Source organism: Exophiala dermatitidis (genome assembly GCF_000230625.1).
Source record: "Exophiala dermatitidis NIH/UT8656 unplaced genomic scaffold supercont1.3, whole genome shotgun sequence".
Taxonomy (NCBI): Eukaryota; Fungi; Ascomycota; class Eurotiomycetes; order Chaetothyriales; family Herpotrichiellaceae; genus Exophiala; species Exophiala dermatitidis.
Window position 1 is genome coordinate 2,400,732 of NW_008751648.1, and position 16,204 is coordinate 2,416,935.

At 52.8% G+C, this 16,204-nt stretch overlaps 8 protein-coding genes across 9 annotated transcripts; 5 read left to right on the plus strand and 3 right to left on the minus strand.

Annotated features, from left to right (window-relative positions):
• Positions 1 to 318: 318 nt before the first annotated feature.
• HMPREF1120_03858 lies at positions 319 to 4,081 on the minus strand. Of its 2 annotated transcripts, none has more exons than XM_009157947.1 (10): positions 3,780 to 4,081; positions 3,634 to 3,655; positions 3,553 to 3,581; positions 3,447 to 3,497; positions 2,920 to 3,215; positions 2,537 to 2,864; positions 2,344 to 2,479; positions 1,646 to 2,290; positions 1,555 to 1,576; positions 319 to 1,422 (listed from the first exon to the last, which is right to left on the minus strand). In XM_009157947.1, exons 1-8 carry the CDS (start codon positions 3,822 to 3,824, stop codon positions 2,241 to 2,243), a joined length of 957 nt encoding a protein of 318 aa, XP_009156195.1. In that variant the 5' UTR covers positions 3,825 to 4,081; the 3' UTR covers positions 319 to 1,422; positions 1,555 to 1,576; positions 1,646 to 2,240. The 2 variants fall into 2 exon arrangements, with proteins under 2 accessions (XP_009156195.1, XP_009156194.1); XM_009157946.1 differs by having other exon boundaries at positions 319 to 1,489.
• HMPREF1120_03859 (uncharacterized protein) lies at positions 470 to 1,566 on the plus strand. Its single transcript, XM_009157948.1, has one exon. The coding sequence runs from the start codon at positions 651 to 653 to the stop codon at positions 1,491 to 1,493; it is 843 nt and encodes a 280-aa protein (XP_009156196.1). The 5' UTR covers positions 470 to 650; the 3' UTR covers positions 1,494 to 1,566.
• A 1,520-nt stretch (positions 4,082 to 5,601) lies between the features above and the next one.
• Positions 5,602 to 5,976, plus strand: HMPREF1120_03860 (uncharacterized protein; the record flags this gene model as incomplete). The annotated part of the gene is made up of 1 exon (XM_009157949.1): positions 5,602 to 5,976. One exon carries the CDS (start codon positions 5,602 to 5,604, stop codon positions 5,974 to 5,976), a length of 375 nt encoding a protein of 124 aa, XP_009156197.1.
• A 255-nt stretch (positions 5,977 to 6,231) lies between these two features.
• HMPREF1120_03861 (uncharacterized protein) lies at positions 6,232 to 7,498 on the plus strand (the record flags this gene model as incomplete). The annotated part of the gene is made up of 1 exon (XM_009157950.1): positions 6,232 to 7,498. One exon carries the CDS (start codon positions 6,232 to 6,234, stop codon positions 6,964 to 6,966), a length of 735 nt encoding a protein of 244 aa, XP_009156198.1. The 3' UTR covers positions 6,967 to 7,498.
• A 373-nt stretch (positions 7,499 to 7,871) lies between these two features.
• On the plus strand, positions 7,872 to 10,128 carry HMPREF1120_03862 (sterol carrier protein 2). Its single transcript, XM_009157951.1, has 2 exons — positions 7,872 to 8,849; positions 9,098 to 10,128. The coding sequence occupies exons 1-2, from the start codon at positions 8,359 to 8,361 to the stop codon at positions 10,002 to 10,004; spliced, it is 1,398 nt and encodes a 465-aa protein (XP_009156199.1). The 5' UTR covers positions 7,872 to 8,358; the 3' UTR covers positions 10,005 to 10,128.
• HMPREF1120_03863 (uncharacterized protein) lies at positions 8,740 to 12,903 on the minus strand. The gene is made up of 2 exons (XM_009157952.1): positions 12,818 to 12,903; positions 8,740 to 12,764 (listed from the first exon to the last, which is right to left on the minus strand). Exon 2 carries the CDS (start codon positions 12,736 to 12,738, stop codon positions 10,405 to 10,407), a length of 2,334 nt encoding a protein of 777 aa, XP_009156200.1. The 5' UTR covers positions 12,739 to 12,764; positions 12,818 to 12,903; the 3' UTR covers positions 8,740 to 10,404.
• Positions 12,904 to 12,962: 59 nt separating this feature from the next.
• On the plus strand, positions 12,963 to 15,594 carry HMPREF1120_03864 (uncharacterized protein). Its single transcript, XM_009157953.1, has 2 exons — positions 12,963 to 13,326; positions 13,517 to 15,594. The coding sequence occupies exons 1-2, from the start codon at positions 13,309 to 13,311 to the stop codon at positions 14,216 to 14,218; spliced, it is 720 nt and encodes a 239-aa protein (XP_009156201.1). The 5' UTR covers positions 12,963 to 13,308; the 3' UTR covers positions 14,219 to 15,594.
• HMPREF1120_03865 (50S ribosomal protein L3) lies at positions 14,223 to 15,974 on the minus strand. Its single transcript, XM_009157954.1, has 2 exons — positions 15,057 to 15,974; positions 14,223 to 14,992 (listed from the first exon to the last, which is right to left on the minus strand). The coding sequence occupies exons 1-2, from the start codon at positions 15,871 to 15,873 to the stop codon at positions 14,850 to 14,852; spliced, it is 960 nt and encodes a 319-aa protein (XP_009156202.1). The 5' UTR covers positions 15,874 to 15,974; the 3' UTR covers positions 14,223 to 14,849.
• Between the last annotated feature and the right edge of the window lie 230 nt (positions 15,975 to 16,204).

Here is a 16,204-nt window from a genome sequence, read left to right on the forward strand (position 1 = left end):
GTGACGCCAATCGGAAATACGATCTTCCGATATTTTTTGCGGACGTCAGTTAATGGCCTTGGCATGAGTGACTTGACTCATGCAGCGGCGATCACGTGACATTGTCATTACAGTAGTAGACGTCCAAGCTCAACCTGCGCCACATTGCACCAGCCTCGACGTCCCTGTGGAGTGCTTACGTCGCCGCACGCAGGACACACCCGCCTTCCTGCGCCTCATATAGTACTGAGGTACCTGCGTTGATACAATTTACGCCTTCGTCGCATTTAGGGACCAATTCAATCGTTATTGATGCCATTCGGTTGCAAACCCAACCTTCTGGACCTTAACAAAGGCTCATTGTCCAAATCGTCTATACCGCACTCACTGCACCACAAGCGTGAGATCAGGATATTCCGGCTGCTGTTCTGACAGCCCCCTTTTATAGTCCTTCCCTTGATGACGCGCAACTGCTCTACGTTTTCTATCCCTTGAGGCAAACGCACGGGCAGCACTGTGCCTTTTCCCTGCCTCAGGACCGAGTATATACAGTACCACTCCTACTACATCTCTTCTTTATCTTTTATTTTCCTTGAATCTTTCTCGGTGACCCAGTGAAGCCACCATCCACCGTGAAAGTGTAGAGAAGTCAAGTCGCGCTTGAGGAAGCCATGGCTCCAATTCCACTTCACACCGCCTCGCCCATCAACACCAACATTCCTTCCCACCCCCAGGCTGTTTCGCCCAGTACTGCAGCAGCACGATACACCCCTGTGGATGCTCCGGCCACTACCACAGCGACGCCTACCGGGTCTGCCCACGGAGCGGCTCCTTCATCACAACCAGCGCGGCCCGGTGCTCCTGCGGTGCCACAGCCCACAAATACTGTGTCGAGCACCTGCAATCGCAGATTCGAACCGACAGCTACTGTGCCTGCGGACGGCAGTAGCAGCAGCAGAGTGACCGACAGCCCTCCTCCACCACAACCTGGTGCGGTGCCGTCTCCGCCGCAGTCGACGTCCAGAGACCACTCTCCCAAGCTTTCGATTCCACCTGCACCACGCCCTGGCGATGTTCCTCAATGGACACCCTCGAGTGCCTCTCCGATCCGCCATGCTGTGCCATCCCCTACGCCCACTCATTCACGCCCTGTGCCCCTCCCTAATCACCAGCAATCGCCCTCCCTCTACACTCCTACGCGCTCCATTCCTCCGGCCGGCATGACGTCGAACTATCCTCAAGACCTGTCCCATCCGCCAGGCTACATGCAGGACTCACGGGCCTCGTTCGATGACAAGCCGGTCGAGTTCTGCCAGCCCTACGAGAACAGGGCTAGTCCCACGTCCTCGAATAGAGGCGGGATATTGGACGCCGAACCGACATTCGACCGTGGCTCGGACAACGAGTCCGGGGTCCTGACCACTGCTATAGCATGGGCAAAGGCTGCAGGCAAGAAATTGTCAAAAACGGAAGAGCAGATATGGAGACAAATCAACGGCGACGGGAAGACCTAGGCCGATTAGCGCAGGGAAACCCGCTAAACAGATGGCGAAGGCTTGATCGGTGAGAACGTACAGCAAGAATGATGCGAAGACTTCTATTGGGCAAAGACATTAGAACAAAATGTTGGCAGGGTCTGCTACATGTTGGCATGTGGGAAGCTCACGTTGTCCCCCGAAATCCCTCGCAGTCACCTAGGTGGCAGTGGTAGTACTGTAACTAGAGTCTCCATGGATCGTACCACTAGAGGAGAATCAGGAAGTACCAGTGCCTTAGAGATTGCCCTCACCAGACGGTCACATGAGCCTGAAGTGCACAGGAAATTCAGAACGAACACATTGAGTGGAGCAAATGAGATAGGTAATAAAGTACAATCGGGATTGAAGAGTAGCAACGCAGAAGTTCGGCTAGAAGAAAACAATGAACCCCATGTGTCACAACCCATCGAGGGTCAACGCTATCAAACCGAGCATGCGCTGGCTGCGGCCAATTTTTGCCCTTATGTCCGCTTGCTGATTGTCTTTTCTCGCGCCCGTCGCCCGGTTGTGGTTGACCTTGTCTATTTGCACAACCATGTCGCTCGTTCATCAACCCCAGATCTTCACATCCTCAATCCCCCAGGAGACCTTGAAAACTTGATCAGCAGGCCCCAGGCAACACCATTAACCTGTGCTCCTTTCCTTACTCGGCAAGCTCCTACGCAGCAAGAGTTGCCGCGCAGAAGCCATCATGGAAGCCGTTGGCGAATGTGGGCGAGGCGTTTAGCCGGAACCACCCTTGTAGGCCTTGCCGAACATGAGGAGTTGGACCTCTGTAATCAGGTTAGTATATTGAAGAAACCAATGTCAAGCGGAGAATACATACGGTCGTAGATGGAGAGCACACCAGCACCAGCAACACCACGGAGGATGTTGGCACCGGCACCCTTGAAGAAGGATCGGATACCCTCAGCAGCCATGATCTGTCGGGCAGCGTCGAAGGAGCTCTTGTACTTGACGGCCTACACGATTGGTCAGATATGGTCTGTAACATGTCATGGGATCTTGTAAATACGTACCTCACCAGAAGTCATCATCATGCGACGACGGATGGTGTCCAGAGGGTAGGAAGCGATACCGGCACCGGTGGTGACACCCCAGCCGAGCAAGAAGGAAGCCAAGAAGTTACCCTCAAGAGGACCGACCAGGAGAACAGGCTTGATGGAGTCGTACATGCCGAAGTACAGACCACGGTAGACGATTATACCAAGGACCGAAGGACCGAAACCACGGTAGAGACCAGCGATACCATCAGAAGCCAGAGTCTTGCGGTAGACGTCGACGAGACCGTTGAATTGACGCTCACCACCCTTGGAGGCAGACTTGGCATCGTTGGCAAGACGGGTACTGGTATGAATGTTAGGACAAATCATATGTAAGTGCGCCTAAGTGTCCCACGTACCGAGCATAGTCGAGGGAGTAGACGAAGAGAAGAGAAGTGGCACCAGCAGCACCACCAGAGGCCAAGTTACCGGCCATCCACTTCCAGTAACCATCACGCTCCTTCTTGAAGGCGAACATCGACTTGTAGGTGTCGCGGAACGCAAAGTTGAGAGCCTGGGTAGGGAAGTATCGGATAACGTTGGCAGTGTTACCTCTCCACAGAGACATGACACCCTCGTTCTTGATGGTACGGCTGAAGCACTCAACGATACCATTGTATCTGCGGTCAAGACGACCAGCCTTGATCATTTCATCCTGTCGGGTTGTGAGCTGATGTCCCAATATTCTTCTAGTGTTTGGATGACGGTTGAAGATTATGGTGTTTTCAAAATGCGACAGAGGGAGTCTGCAGTTTGCGCCTTCTTTACACATTCGGTCGAAAACGCCCATCTACAAGAAGGCCCGACAAAATGTTCTCTCTTTCGCAAACACATATGCAAATACTGATAACGGGGAAGTGATGACGGCGGGATGAGGCGTGCGTACCTGGTTCTGGATCAAGAGCTTGACACGCTCAATGGGGGCAGCGGCAGTTTTCTGTCGCCTGTTAGCTTCCGCATTCTTCACAAGAACTGGAAGAACCCGAACTCACCGAGACGGCGGCGGAAACACCACCCATCACTGCAAACTGTTAGAAATCATGCGTGACCACCTCAAGTAGACTTGTACTGACAGAAATCAATCACGAAGGGCGGCTATAACGTAGAAACAGTTAGCTATATGATCCAAATGCGGTTTGAGATGCATGCCAGATGATGTTCAGGCTCCAGGTGAGCTGAAGAAAACCATCTGCTGCGGGAGACGCGAGGCGCAACTCACAATGCCCATGACATTCTTTCTGGCCTGAGGAACTTCGCCCGACATCTTGACGGCAGAACAATGAACTGACGACTGAAGACTGAGTGGAGAGAAGGGTTGTTGATGAAGCAAAGATGCGAGGGAAGATACGAAGAGAAGATGAAGTTGGAGCGGACGGACAGGTATTTTTTCAAAGGGATTGAAGCTCCAGCGCTGCTAAACCGGAAACGGACTAGGGGCTTATGGGCGCAGTGCGTTGCACCGCAGTCCAAACATCATCCACCTTTTTTTTGCGCTCGCCGTCGTTGGAAAGCGCAATAATAATAATCCTGCTGCCGAGCGACCGAGCCTCATCGGTTTTTGCTCCCGGGCAATTATCGTCGTCCGCCAGAATTTTGCCGCAACTTCTACGGATTCTACACTGGCACTGCAGTCCACGGTACTAGAGTGTAGTACTGCTGCAACTTCGTACTCTCCGCCACCGCACCATACAGCAACCGCCCGTCCGTAACTTGAATCTAGATCCCGCACTCGGTCTCCAAGCACCGAACTCTGTCTTGACGGCGTGCTAAGCATGTTCAAACAGTCTCCCGGGCCTTGTCCGGGGTGGGATCCACCGACCAGGTGGTCCTCAGAAAGAATGTAAGAAGTTGGCTCTGCGGCTACCCTACTGTCCTTTGGGATATTCTTGCAGCCTTACATAATACTCAGCACGCGGTTTACATTGAAACGTGCTAGAAGCCGAATTTTCTACCGCCTGTCGTCCATGTAGGTGGATTCATCCCGACGACAAGCAAATACGTATACTCCTTGCCGACACCGCGAGATCAATCTATCTCGTAGATGGGTTTAACATGAGGTGCCAAAGGAATAATACATTGTCGATATTCTCCTAGTCGATATTCTTTTGGTTGATATTCTTACTGATGTTATACTACATCGGCATCAAAACAAGCGTCCAACAAAAGTTCTTCATCTATCCGAATGATACAACCTCTACAGCATCCTCTTGACAGCTCAGATGTGTTTGGCCTGCTCGAAAACTGTGCATTTCGATGCTCCCGACGTTTTTCGCCTTTGGATCTGTTCTAGGTATCGCCCGCCGCACTCGTTCGTCTTTCTACCAATGGGTTTGACCCCGCCAACGTCGATTTCGCAATGCATCAGTTCGTCCGCGGACTACATCCAGATCCTGTCCCTCCTCTGCGCCAGCCTGATTGGTCTTGGTAGCAGCATTGCCGACGGTACTGCTTCTGCCTGGTATGGCGCGGTCACACTCCCAGCGTAAGATATAAAAAGTCGAAGCAGGTTACCTGGCATAAGTCCTTGAAAGCCCAAGTATTCTTAGGTCGCTTATGACGGACCGTGGTACTGTACCTACAGGTAGGTATGTTATGACTACTAAAAAGGCCCGTACCTACACACCGCACTGCAGTACTGCTGTAGCGACGAAAGGCACCCCAGAAGTTTGCAAGTCCTCCGCCCACCCATTTGAACCGGGGCACAGCTTGAATGTGTCAATATCGTCATGCGCACTGAAACCACAGAGTGCCACAAGCCCTGTCGACGGAGTCTACCTACTAGTAGGTAGGCAGATACAATTTTGAAAAGGCTTTTGGACAAGGCTTTTTATTAGGAGTTCGAGCGTTTGACCAGGGTTTTTCGAGATACAGGGTCTCTCGAAAAACCCTGGTTGAACGCCTAATATGACTGCGACTGGTATCATCCGTGACCCCCGGATGCGCGAAAGTTGTAGTGGTCCCATCTCTCCGCATTCCAGCTAATAGAACCCGTTCGGCCCTGTTCGCACCTCAGCATCGCCCTGGTACTATTTGGACCACCAATGTACCACGCATGCGCGCTGCACCAATTACCATCTGTGAGCGATGGCCTCAAAAACGCCTTCAACACCTTCAACACCTTCAAACCACCACTTTTCGAAGAGTTCAGGGCCGGGGTTGTTCGATATGGACAGCGGGTTTCAGTTCCATGGACTGCGGCTCGACGACATATTTGTGCTCAGCCTTTCTGGCAGGTCCATGTGTTTATTCCGTTCCTTTCGCTGGCATATAAGCCCGTCTCCCATTCGGCCACGAGATTCGAACCCTACTCACCCCTCCCACACGGTTGCTTGAGTACATCACGCCTCCCAGCTCGCTGGCCTCCTCAAGACCAATCTCCCCTTCTTCCTCTTCTTGCCGTCCCCATCAACTATTGACTTTCGTTCCTCGACCACCAGCAAAACCTCTGGCTCTGTTCTTGTATCACACCTCCTCTACCTCTAGCCTCTTCGTGCCCGATTCTCCTTCATCCACTTGTTGCTGACCCCACGCGGGTGTTGCACTTTGCCCTTGGGCCAGCAAAGCACCCGCTCCACCCACCGATGTTTCCAAAAGACTCCGCAGATTCACCTGAAATCGCATCAATGTCGTCCTCGCACAATCTTCATACGCCCACTATTCCTTGTCTGACAATGCCACCTCCAAACTCCGTCACTTCTCCTGCTGTGCCCTCCTTCCCCATGGACAACAGGACCTCATCCATCAACTTCCATTTTCCTTGGCTGGCAGGTGCTATTGCTCCTGTGAGTGATAGCCATGAGCTAGGTGTCACATCAGTCCGCAGTCAGCAGTCGACGGCATATACCAAGTCCACTGCTCCACCGGGTTTGAAGTGGCTTTGCCCTGCAACGAAATGCAAGAGGCTCTTCACCCGTCAAGGCGATCTCATGAACCATCTCAAGGCCAAACATGAGGACAGCGCACTAGACTTGTTTCTGGAGAATCGAAATGCCTACCTTCGACCTAAGGGTGATGGCGGTCTTTCGGGTCGAGGTACACATCAGAACAGCCAAATTGGCGCGGCAGAGCTGGAAAACACATATCTGACCTCTGTCCAATTCCCAATCACCTCGACTTCCAACCTGCACACTGCAGCCCAGAACGTCGTGGTAATTCCTTCGTATGCAGATACTTGTATGTTCGACATCACGAACGGCGTGGGCCTAGCCATGCCAATCGCCATGCCAAGCCCCAACAACATCTACTCGGTCGACCGAGTGGAATGGGCTATGCAGACCGTGGTACCAGACCTCGACGACAATCAACTTGCTGACCGGGTGGGGTGGGCCATGCCACTCGTTGTAGCAGACCACGTGGACATCCAGGTTGTCGGCAACACCCAATTCAGGCCAGGTCATTGGGTGTGAACACCACTGCGTTCCCAGCCCCGGCTCGTTTGCTCCCCTATTCGGGTTCTCAGCATCTATGTACCCAACCCGTACATGGCATGGCATGGCAAGGAGGAGGGACCCTGCCGCAGGCGGATCTTTCACAATACCACTCTCAGAGGATTGTGTCAGAGCACAGACATTCAAGCGCCTTCGTATTCCTGTGCGCAACGGGTTTGAATTTCATTGCTTGTTCTTGGCTTACCTGGACATCGTTTGGCCGATACTCGGGTATCCGCTCTGCACATACTGCAGTACAATTTCCTTACAATGCGCTTGTCTCCCCCCTTTTTTCTTGCGCTCATGTAGTGTCGCGGACAATCAGCAATATTCTGGATCGGAGCGAAACGGATATGATATGTATGTGGGCTGGTTTGAGTATTACTGAGATGTCTGTACCTAAAACACTTGCGCATTCAAGATGCATTTGAACCACAGGTGACTTTCCGAGCTACTGTTGATATCGCAAGCTGATGCCTGGATATCGACGTATGTACCTACTAGCACTTAGAAGGCCTTTATGTTAAGCTACCTAGCTGTCTAGGTATAGTAGGCGACTGTGGTCCTGTAGTTGGACTCCAGTCATGCATATGCCTCGGTTCAAGTGAATGGCGGTGGGGTGAATACAACACCTCTGGGCAATCTTTCGTTAGTAGCACACTAGTACATAAGTAGAGTAGCGGTAATCATTTCCCACCTTTCCCAGTTGGTACTAACGTATTACACATTTCTTGCGCTTTAGTGTGGCCGTTGTTGTTGAAACAGGTACTGTACTGTCATTTTACTGATCCTGACTAAGCTGGTGGCCAATTCGGGAAAGTCTAGCGAGAGCGCACTAACGAAAGATACCCCCGGCGTCGTTGTAATACGGAGGTGCGGGGGGAGGCAGCCTTGTCGAGTACACCTCTATCGGGTACGGTACTAGTAGTAGGTACACGGGACCTGGTCAGAGGCGAACTGGCATGTATAGTAATAATACCATCTCTCCGCTCCAGCCTCTCGCCGAGGCAACAATATCCAGCGTCAGGAACAACCGACGGGCCGGGGCGATACATTAATTGTACTGTTCACTCCTTATATACGATCCTGCAAGAGTTGTACTTGACATCTCCACGATCTTGACTCTGGGTTGCCTCCATATACAAAATCAATATTGTTCATCAAACTTGGGAGTACGCTACTGAGCCCCCTACACCTAGCTGCCCAACCTACTAGGTATTTATCTATATTAAAGTCTCCCCTGGACTGCGAAGCCTTACAGAGGCCGTACCAACCACTATCTGGTGACAAGTCTGTCCGGCATCGCAAAACAAGACTCATCCTCAATCTGTCAAACCGTCTTAGCAGCATATATACATATAACCGACAACCATGTCATCATCCCAGAACAACGCCTACGTGCTCGGCGTCGGGCTGACCGAGTTCATCAAGCCACGCCGACTGCGGCCATACCCGGAACTGGGGTTCGAGGCAGGCGCCAAAGCAATGCTGGACGCACACATCACGTACGACGACGTGCAGGCGGGTGTGGCATGCTACTGCTACGGCGACACGTGCTGCGGCCAGAGGGTGTTCTACCAGTTCGGCATGACGGGGATTCCAATCTACAACACGACCAACGCCTGCGCGACGGGCTCGACGGGCCTGCAGCTGGCGCGAACCCTGGTCCGCGGCGGCACAGTCGACGTCGTCCTGGTCATCGGCTTCGAGACCATGATGCCTGGCTCTCTCAAGAGCATGTGGCCCGACCGTCCGAGTCCGATGGGCTTGGCTACCAAGATCATGAACGAGACCAGAGGCAAGTTCGACTCGCCCAGGAATGCTCAGCTATTTGCCAATGCTGGCAGAGAATACATGGAGAAGTAAGTCAAGAACCGCTCCCAAAAAAAGGAAAGCAAGACAAGGCTGCCAACCCCTTAATCACATATCACATTTCCCTAGCCAACACACTGTCTTTGCCGCCTACACCAGAAACCCTGTTCTCTCTTTTGTTCCTGTCAACCCGCGTCACATAGCACCAACCCCTCGCGTCATGATGGTCCACACAGTTTTGGCAAGGAGGGAACCGAACCGGCATTGATCACTCTCGCTGACATGTCATCCTTTGCAGATACGGCGCCGAAGCACGCGACTTTGCCGAAATCGCACGCGTGTCGCACGAGCACTCGTCGCGCAATCCATACGCACAGTTCAAGAACGTATACACGCTCGAGGAGATTGAAAAGTCGCCCATGATTCACTACCCCCTGACCAAGCTGCAGTGCAGCCCGACGTCGGACGGATCAGGGGCCGCCGTCATCGTATCTCAGCGGTTCCTCGATTCGCGGCCAGACCTAAAGTCGCACGCGATCCTGATGGCCGGACAGTCGCTGATGACCGACTCGCCGGCCATCTACGACCACAAGAGCTCGATGAACCTGGTCGGCTTCGACATGACTCGGCGCGCGGCCAAGGCGGCGCTGGCCGAGGCCCGCGTCGACCCGCGTACCGTCAAGGTGTGCGAACTGCACGACTGCTTCTCGGCCAACGAGCTCATCACGCTCGAAGGTCTGGGCTTCTGCGACGAGGGTAAAGCCCATCTCATGGTCCGCAACGGCGACATCACCTACGGCGGCAAAGGTCCCGTCATCAACCCGTCCGGTGGCCTCATTTCCAAGGGCCACCCGCTTGGCGCCACGGGTCTGGCCCAGTGTGCCGAACTCACCTGGCAGTTGCGCGGCTGGGCCAACAACGGCCGCCTCGTCAAGGACATCGATGTCGCCCTTCAGCATAACTTGGGTCTCGGCGGCGCCATCGTCATCACCGTCTACAAGCGTGCCGATGGCCGTAAAAATACCGATGCCGCTCTCTCCGATGCAGAAATCGCAAAGAAATCCGGTCTCGGGTATAACCCTGCTGTCGAGGCCAGGAAGATCACTCTCGACGTCGCTGATAAGGTTAGAAGTAAGACTGCTCGTTGTGACTATGCCCTCGGTGAAACGGCTGAGAAGTTGGGTGCACCACAAGCTAGGTTGTAATCGGTCGCCTTTAATTTCTCCATTCCCCGGCCATGAGGGAATGAGTGAACGTATATAGCTTGGTCTGATATGGTGGCAGAGCCATTTCAAAATTTCAATGAACTAGTCCATTTTCCTTGAACAGATCGTAAAGAGGCGATTGATTCATGTCTTCGTGTTCTCGAGTACTGCCTCGTAAGAGCAGCGTGATAGCATAAGAAGACTGCGGAATGTTAAAATCTGCTGATAAGCGCATCATTATTATGCCCCAGACTTCAGACTGAGCTGGGGCCCAACCGGGCGCAGAACCCTACCTAGGTATGTACAATGGCACAATGCCTCAGGATTTCCCGACTCGACTCAGTACTTGGGGCAATTGTCCCATTAATTGTTTGAACAACCACTTCACGGGCCTGCCTGTTCACATCAGAGACTTGTTTCTTTTCACGGCCAAAAAGGTCAAACTCCACAGCTGCCTCACGTCGCTCTCAGTGCCGGCACTGACTCCTGGCGGCGGGGGCAGGGCACCGAGCGGCGTGGTCACAAAGCCCGTAGAGTTGCTGTAGGTCCAGCTCCACACTTCACCCTGTAGCTGGGCCGAGTTGGCTTCAATGCTGTCCCATAGAACATTGTATGCGTTGAGTACGTTGTCACGCACAGCGGCGATACCACACCATTGCGGAGTTTGCTGAGCGCTCGAACTAGCGTTGCAGCGAGCGAGTTGTCTTTCTAGACCCTTTGCCATCATGGAAAGCTGGAATGACCACACCACTGTGCCGTGGTACGCCGAGTTGGTGAAGTTAGCAATCAACACTTTGGAGCCCGACAGAGCAGGGTTTGCGACCACCATGCTCTGTGGCGTCATCAGTCCTGCAGGGAATGAGCGCACGATGCTGTCGGCGGTCGCATTGATGAATCGGGTCTCTTGAGCCGCCGCTTCCGGAGTCGACTCTGACGCGTTCACAAAGAACAGCCGGAACCCAGTGTCGCTGTGCAACACGTCCACTGTGCTCAGATTGTTATACCCTTGCAGTGCAATCGAGTATGTCGTCACATTGCCCGAGGAAGGTAGTGAAGAATCGTTTATAAGGCCGTCGTAGAAGGTTGCCGTGCTGACAAAGTCATGCAGTCGAGACCGGGCTGTCGAGGCCGTTATGTTGGACTCGAAGAACTGCAGGGTCTTTTCTTCCCAGATCTGCGCGCGCGAATCGGCCAACGTGGCCCAAGATGTTGTGTTGATGCGGGTGTTGTTGGGATATACGCCAGGAGTACGTGCCAACTGCGCAATCGCTCGAAGGGCCGCGGGCACAAGTGCTGTGTTGACGTCAAAAGGGATTCGTCCGCCCCCGAGGCCATAGGTAGAGTCTCGCCATTGCCCGACTATCTCGTCTGGTTTGAGGTGGATCAGGTTTGAGACGGTCTGATTCTGAGCAAATGCTGCTGTGATGTTCATGATCTTCTCTGCATTGATGAGTGTGAGGTTCCCGTACGTTAGGTTACCGTTCTGTAGGTCGACTGATCCGGCCTTGCGACTTAATAGCGACGTGATCCGGTCAGGACTGCTGTTGAAGTATTGCGCCATCAGCACTGGCAGGTAATAATCCGTGTCAATCATGGGATATGTAAACCCAGGTGCTGTACTTGATATATTCTTCTGTAGGTTGAGATAAGTGGCATAGTCCCCAATAGTCTCTTCATGGCACACCGACCCATCGGTGCGGTTGATGCGCTCCAGAACGGCTCCAATCACGGCCTCCGTGGCTGACCCGTTGCCTCGACTAAGGACCGGCTCAAGCAGTAAAGCACTGATCATGCTATCACGGCCGAAATATGTCAGGAATCGCCAGGCTCCCGCCAGCAGTTTTTCAGTGTAGGATAGGAAGGAAAGCGAGGTGGTCTGGTCTGGTTCTTGTTGGATTAAGTTCTGCGACGCGTTGTTCAATACCCGACTCGGAGGCAACTGGGTCAGCTGAGGATAGTTGAAGCTGGCGGAAAATGCGTAAAACCCGGCCCCAAAGCTGATTGTCTTGTTCCGTGAATCAACTGTGATGTTAGAGTCCGGATTCTCATACGGAACCATGGTAAATGTCGTCGTGGTGACATTGTCAAGCCACAGCCGCGAGATTGTCGCCCCAGTCCCGTTAGTCCTGGTGACATTGATCGCGTCTTGTATAACAGGCTGGAGAAGACTTGGGCCTTCGGTGAAGTCCCGGATAGTCCTCACGCTGCCCAGAATTGGGATTGTAAGTGTGGCCGAGCTGTTGAAGGATATCACTCCTTGCACTCCTACGGATGGATATCCAGAACCTCGAGCAGGTCTGTAAACGGGACCCAAGGGAGCCCCCAGGGTAGAGTTGACTAATTCAATGGCCAGCGAACCGTTCGGGCCATTCTGCGGCTGGAAAAAGGTACAGATGCCACTATTTCCAGCAGGCCAGGCAATTACAAGCCGTGGACCTATGATGGAGAGATTGGAATCGGGCAGCGGACTGGTGACCACGGCCTGAGTATCACCATGGCAGTCTGAATAGAAATAGTTCTCGTAGGGTGGGTCACTCAAGTGTTGCGTCACAGCCTGGCAGGAACCGGAGCTTTGTCCCAAGCTCAACTTGAGCCATAGGGCAAAAATTGTGATGATGCAAGCCAACATATTGAGGAGGGAGATACCTACATGTATAAAAAAGCACAGGATATGATACCCCTGCGTGCTACAAGGTGTTTGAGGAACAAAAAGACGAAAGAGCAAAAAAGACATCGAGATATGAACCCCACCTGATTTGACTGAGGAGACGGATTAGCGGAAGTCAGAGTTGCTGGAAGCGATCAACACATACACAGATAACCTTTCGATCTGGAGTCGAACGCGCTACCGTTGCGCCAGGGGTCCTGATCAGCTCCCCATTTGATTTGGGTGCTGATTTGTGGTGGAAAATTTGATGTTGTGATTCAATAGACTAAATTTTACATCCATAACGCCATGTCTTGGCTCGCCGGGATCACCAGCAAACGATCGGTTGTGTATATGTACATGTGCGGTACCGTACATAGATTCACCACATGGCAAGGCTGCCATATCGCACGACGCACAGGAACTGACCCTGGCTCAAACCATTCCATCCCATCATGAGACCATGTTAAGTTCTGTCAGGGCCGATATTGTCTTTAGAGTGCTTGTCTGCGGCGGTGTGAGTGCATGAAACGAAGATTCCATTCAGTCAGACATTCGCCATGGACACCAGCGGCGTGAGTTCTCGGGCAGCTGCCCGCCTACGACGGACGTTTAAATACCCGGCTGAAGACGACGGAGAGGCGGATCTATCGCCTGATGAAATGGACGAAGAAGGTAAGTTAGCAAGAACATGTTCGACCGACATAACAAGCATCTTCGACCTTCCACCAGTATCACCTATATCGTCGACTCCTGGCCTGCATTGTTTGACATTGCGCATGTCCTTCTTTAGGACAATTTCATATCTACCTACCTCTGTTTCCGTCATACTTTCTCTGTCCTGACCTCGACACTGACTTAGAAGCATAATTCTGACCATACGCCCCGTACAGAACAAGAACACCTACTCAGCAAACTCCAGGCATCCGAATCCGCCTCAAACAGACAATATACACTGATCCTGACCGGCCTACCACTTATCGTGGTCCTTTTGTTTTTGCGATACTTGTTCGCCTCAACGACTGCGTCCATGGCCATGCTGTGCCTACTGAGTATCACGTCGCTCCTAGCGAGCTCATATATCATGTACTTTATTCCCATCATCACCAGTGCCGATACCGATACCAACACCAACTCCGCGCCATCAAGCAGGAGGACCCCATCTTCTGTGTTTGCAACTGCAAACAACGACAACGGCATTGGGAAAGCTTCGTCGTTCAGCCTCAGCAGCATCGGTCGGAATTTACGGCAACGACAGCTCCCTGCGGGGCCGCTCTTGACCTTCGCCAACGGGGACATGGGCGGCCCGATCGAGCGCTATTTACCAACTCTCAACGCGGCCATCAGTCTTCTTTTGTTCTTCTCCGCGATGGCGTACCGCTCGAAAGGCCGGAACAGGGACGGGGCACCATCCGCCACTACTAGTGTGCCTGAAGGCCTGTGGATGTTTTTGTTGCTGCCAGGTCTTGTTTTCGTCATGGTTTACGTCGCCAAGAGAAGTATGGGCGACATCCAAAGCGGGTTGCGCGAGCTACAGGGGTTGAGATATGAATATAAGGGCGCATAAAACATTCTGGACGATAAAACAGGTCGTATTATGAATGTGCGGATTCTATTGAGGGCTTGCGTGAGCTGAAACGGCGAGAGCAAGGGACCAGACGATCGTCTGGGAGATCCCACGGCCGCTTCATGGGCCAGAGAACACCAGGGCACATGCGTGAAAGAAGTCTTTAATTTTATGCTCCTCTGAGCCTTTGAGCCTTTGGCTAAGAAGGATGGCGCACCGCCCTCGTGGAAACCTTCCACCTGACCATGGCATCCTCGAAATATCCCTCAGTCGTCTGTTGATGGCTCAATCTTCCAGGCGGCAACCAGTGGGCGACGTGCTTTGGTCTCATACACACCCCCAGTTTATCTTAGGGTCAATCCTCTGCGCCCTCCGAGCATTCAATGATTTCTGGGAGGGACCGAGTCCGTCACCACAACACTTGACAAGGCCTAGCAGCTGAGGCTAAGGTCGCCTGGGCACCACTTCGCAACTCTAGCCTGGCGTTGAACAGATGTCGCTCAACAGACGACGACTCTGCGGCCTTGCGGCCCCTTCTCCCCAGGACCTTGGGGTATCATGGTCCTCCAATAGTGCCAGCAAATCTTCCCGTAATGATACAGCATTTGTATAATCAAATAGTGACTGCAATTCATGCTGGAACTTTCGCCCCGACAGCCTTTTTCAATCCTGCATCAATCTCGGACGGTTTCGGCGGATCAGGCACTTGAGGCCAGGGTTTCTTTAGGGCGTCTTGAATCATGACCAAACAGCCCTTGGGACCACTGACGGCGCCTAGAAATCGAACAGTCAGTCCTGTTACGTGCCTTCAAGAACATCCAAATCAAGAGAGACTTACCGTTGACAATCACAATCCCGTTCTCCGGATCTGACTGCAGCACTTTCAGATTTTGCACGGTGTTTTGCTGTCCTCCCATGTTTCCTGCCATTTTCTTGCCGGGATACACACGACTACCACCGCCTTGACCCTGACCCAGCGTACCGTGAGATCTGTGACTGAGGGAGTGACCGTGAGATCGATCTTGACCATGGAAGCCCCACCTCTTCATAGGCCCAGCGAAGCCCTTTCCTTTGCAATTCGACCGGGTGTCTACGAACTGTCCGGCCTCGAACCAGTTTGCTCGGATCTCTTCCCCAATGGGCAACAGTCCATCACGGTTCCGCACCCGGAACTCTCGTAGATAGCGTTTGGGACTGACGCCCTGAACGGAAAAATGGCCCAGCATTGGCTTGGTTACGTTTTTGGGGTTCACCAACCCGCTGCCCACACAGACAGCATAGTATCCATGTCGCTTGCGCGTCTTGTGGCTGACCACCTCGTTCCGGTCGAGCTGAAGTACCGTACAAGGTATTCTCTTTCCGCTTTCAACATCATAGATGGCGGTCATTCCTTTTTTAATGGCTAAAGCTCCGGTCCTTAAGGGTAGAGTGTCGGATTTGATTCTGCGCTCAAAAGCTGCGGCTTGGCTGGACAAGAGAGGTTTGATGCCAGACACCACATTGTACGGGTTCGGTCTAGGTTGTGCACCTTCTATTGATCTGATGCCGAATGCTCGTCTCTGGGAGGCATTGAGAGGTTTTCGGAGGAGAGAGCGAGGGAGGAGGAAAGGAGGTGGGAGAGGAACGGCGAGGAACTTCGTCGCAGTTGGGGGCATCTTGCCAGTATAGACGCACGCAACGTCTACCGGGGTTGAATGCCTTTCAATTGATCGATATGGAGGCGTCGTCGAACCCGAATGCCTCGTTAAGTTGTTCGGCTTCAACTCGAACTGCGGATTGAAAGTTCGCGACTTGGCGGCCTCCATGATTGCTAAGAGCTGAGTCATCATGCCAGCCAATCGACATCTGGACACTGCAACACGCGGTTCAAGTCACGGTCCAGTCTACTTCTACTTCAAGTTTGGCTTTTGTTGCTTCGCAAGCTGAGCGCAGGCATCATGTTCGAGGCAAACTTTGCTCGACCGCAATTGGAAATGGAGGTCACCC

Bases quoted from the DNA above. Each gene is read 5' to 3' on its own strand.
- HMPREF1120_03859 (XM_009157948.1), top strand. From the start codon at position 651: ATGGCTCCAATTCCACTTCACACCGCCTCGCCCATCAACACCAACATT.
- HMPREF1120_03858 (XM_009157947.1), bottom strand. From the start codon at position 3,824: ATGTCGGGCGAAGTTCCTCAGGCCAGAAAGAATGTCATGGGCATT. The intron at 3,582-3,633 runs GTCAGTACAAGT...AACAGTTTGCAG, and splicing joins GCCCTTCGTGATTGATTTCT to TGATGGGTGGTGTTTCCGCC. The intron at 2,291-2,343 runs GTATGTATTCTC...ACCTGATTACAG, and splicing joins TGTGCTCTCCATCTACGACC to AGGTCCAACTCCTCATGTTC.
- HMPREF1120_03862 (XM_009157951.1), top strand. From the start codon at position 8,359: ATGTCATCATCCCAGAACAACGCCTACGTGCTCGGCGTCGGGCTGACC. The intron at 8,850-9,097 runs GTAAGTCAAGAA...CATCCTTTGCAG, and splicing joins GGCAGAGAATACATGGAGAA to ATACGGCGCCGAAGCACGCG.
- HMPREF1120_03863 (XM_009157952.1), bottom strand. From the start codon at position 12,738: ATGTCTTTTTTGCTCTTTCGTCTTTTTGTTCCTCAAACACCTTGTAGC.
- HMPREF1120_03865 (XM_009157954.1), bottom strand. From the start codon at position 15,873: ATGCCCCCAACTGCGACGAAGTTCCTCGCCGTTCCTCTCCCACCTCCT. The intron at 14,993-15,056 runs GTAAGTCTCTCT...TTCGATTTCTAG, and splicing joins CGGGATTGTGATTGTCAACG to GCGCCGTCAGTGGTCCCAAG.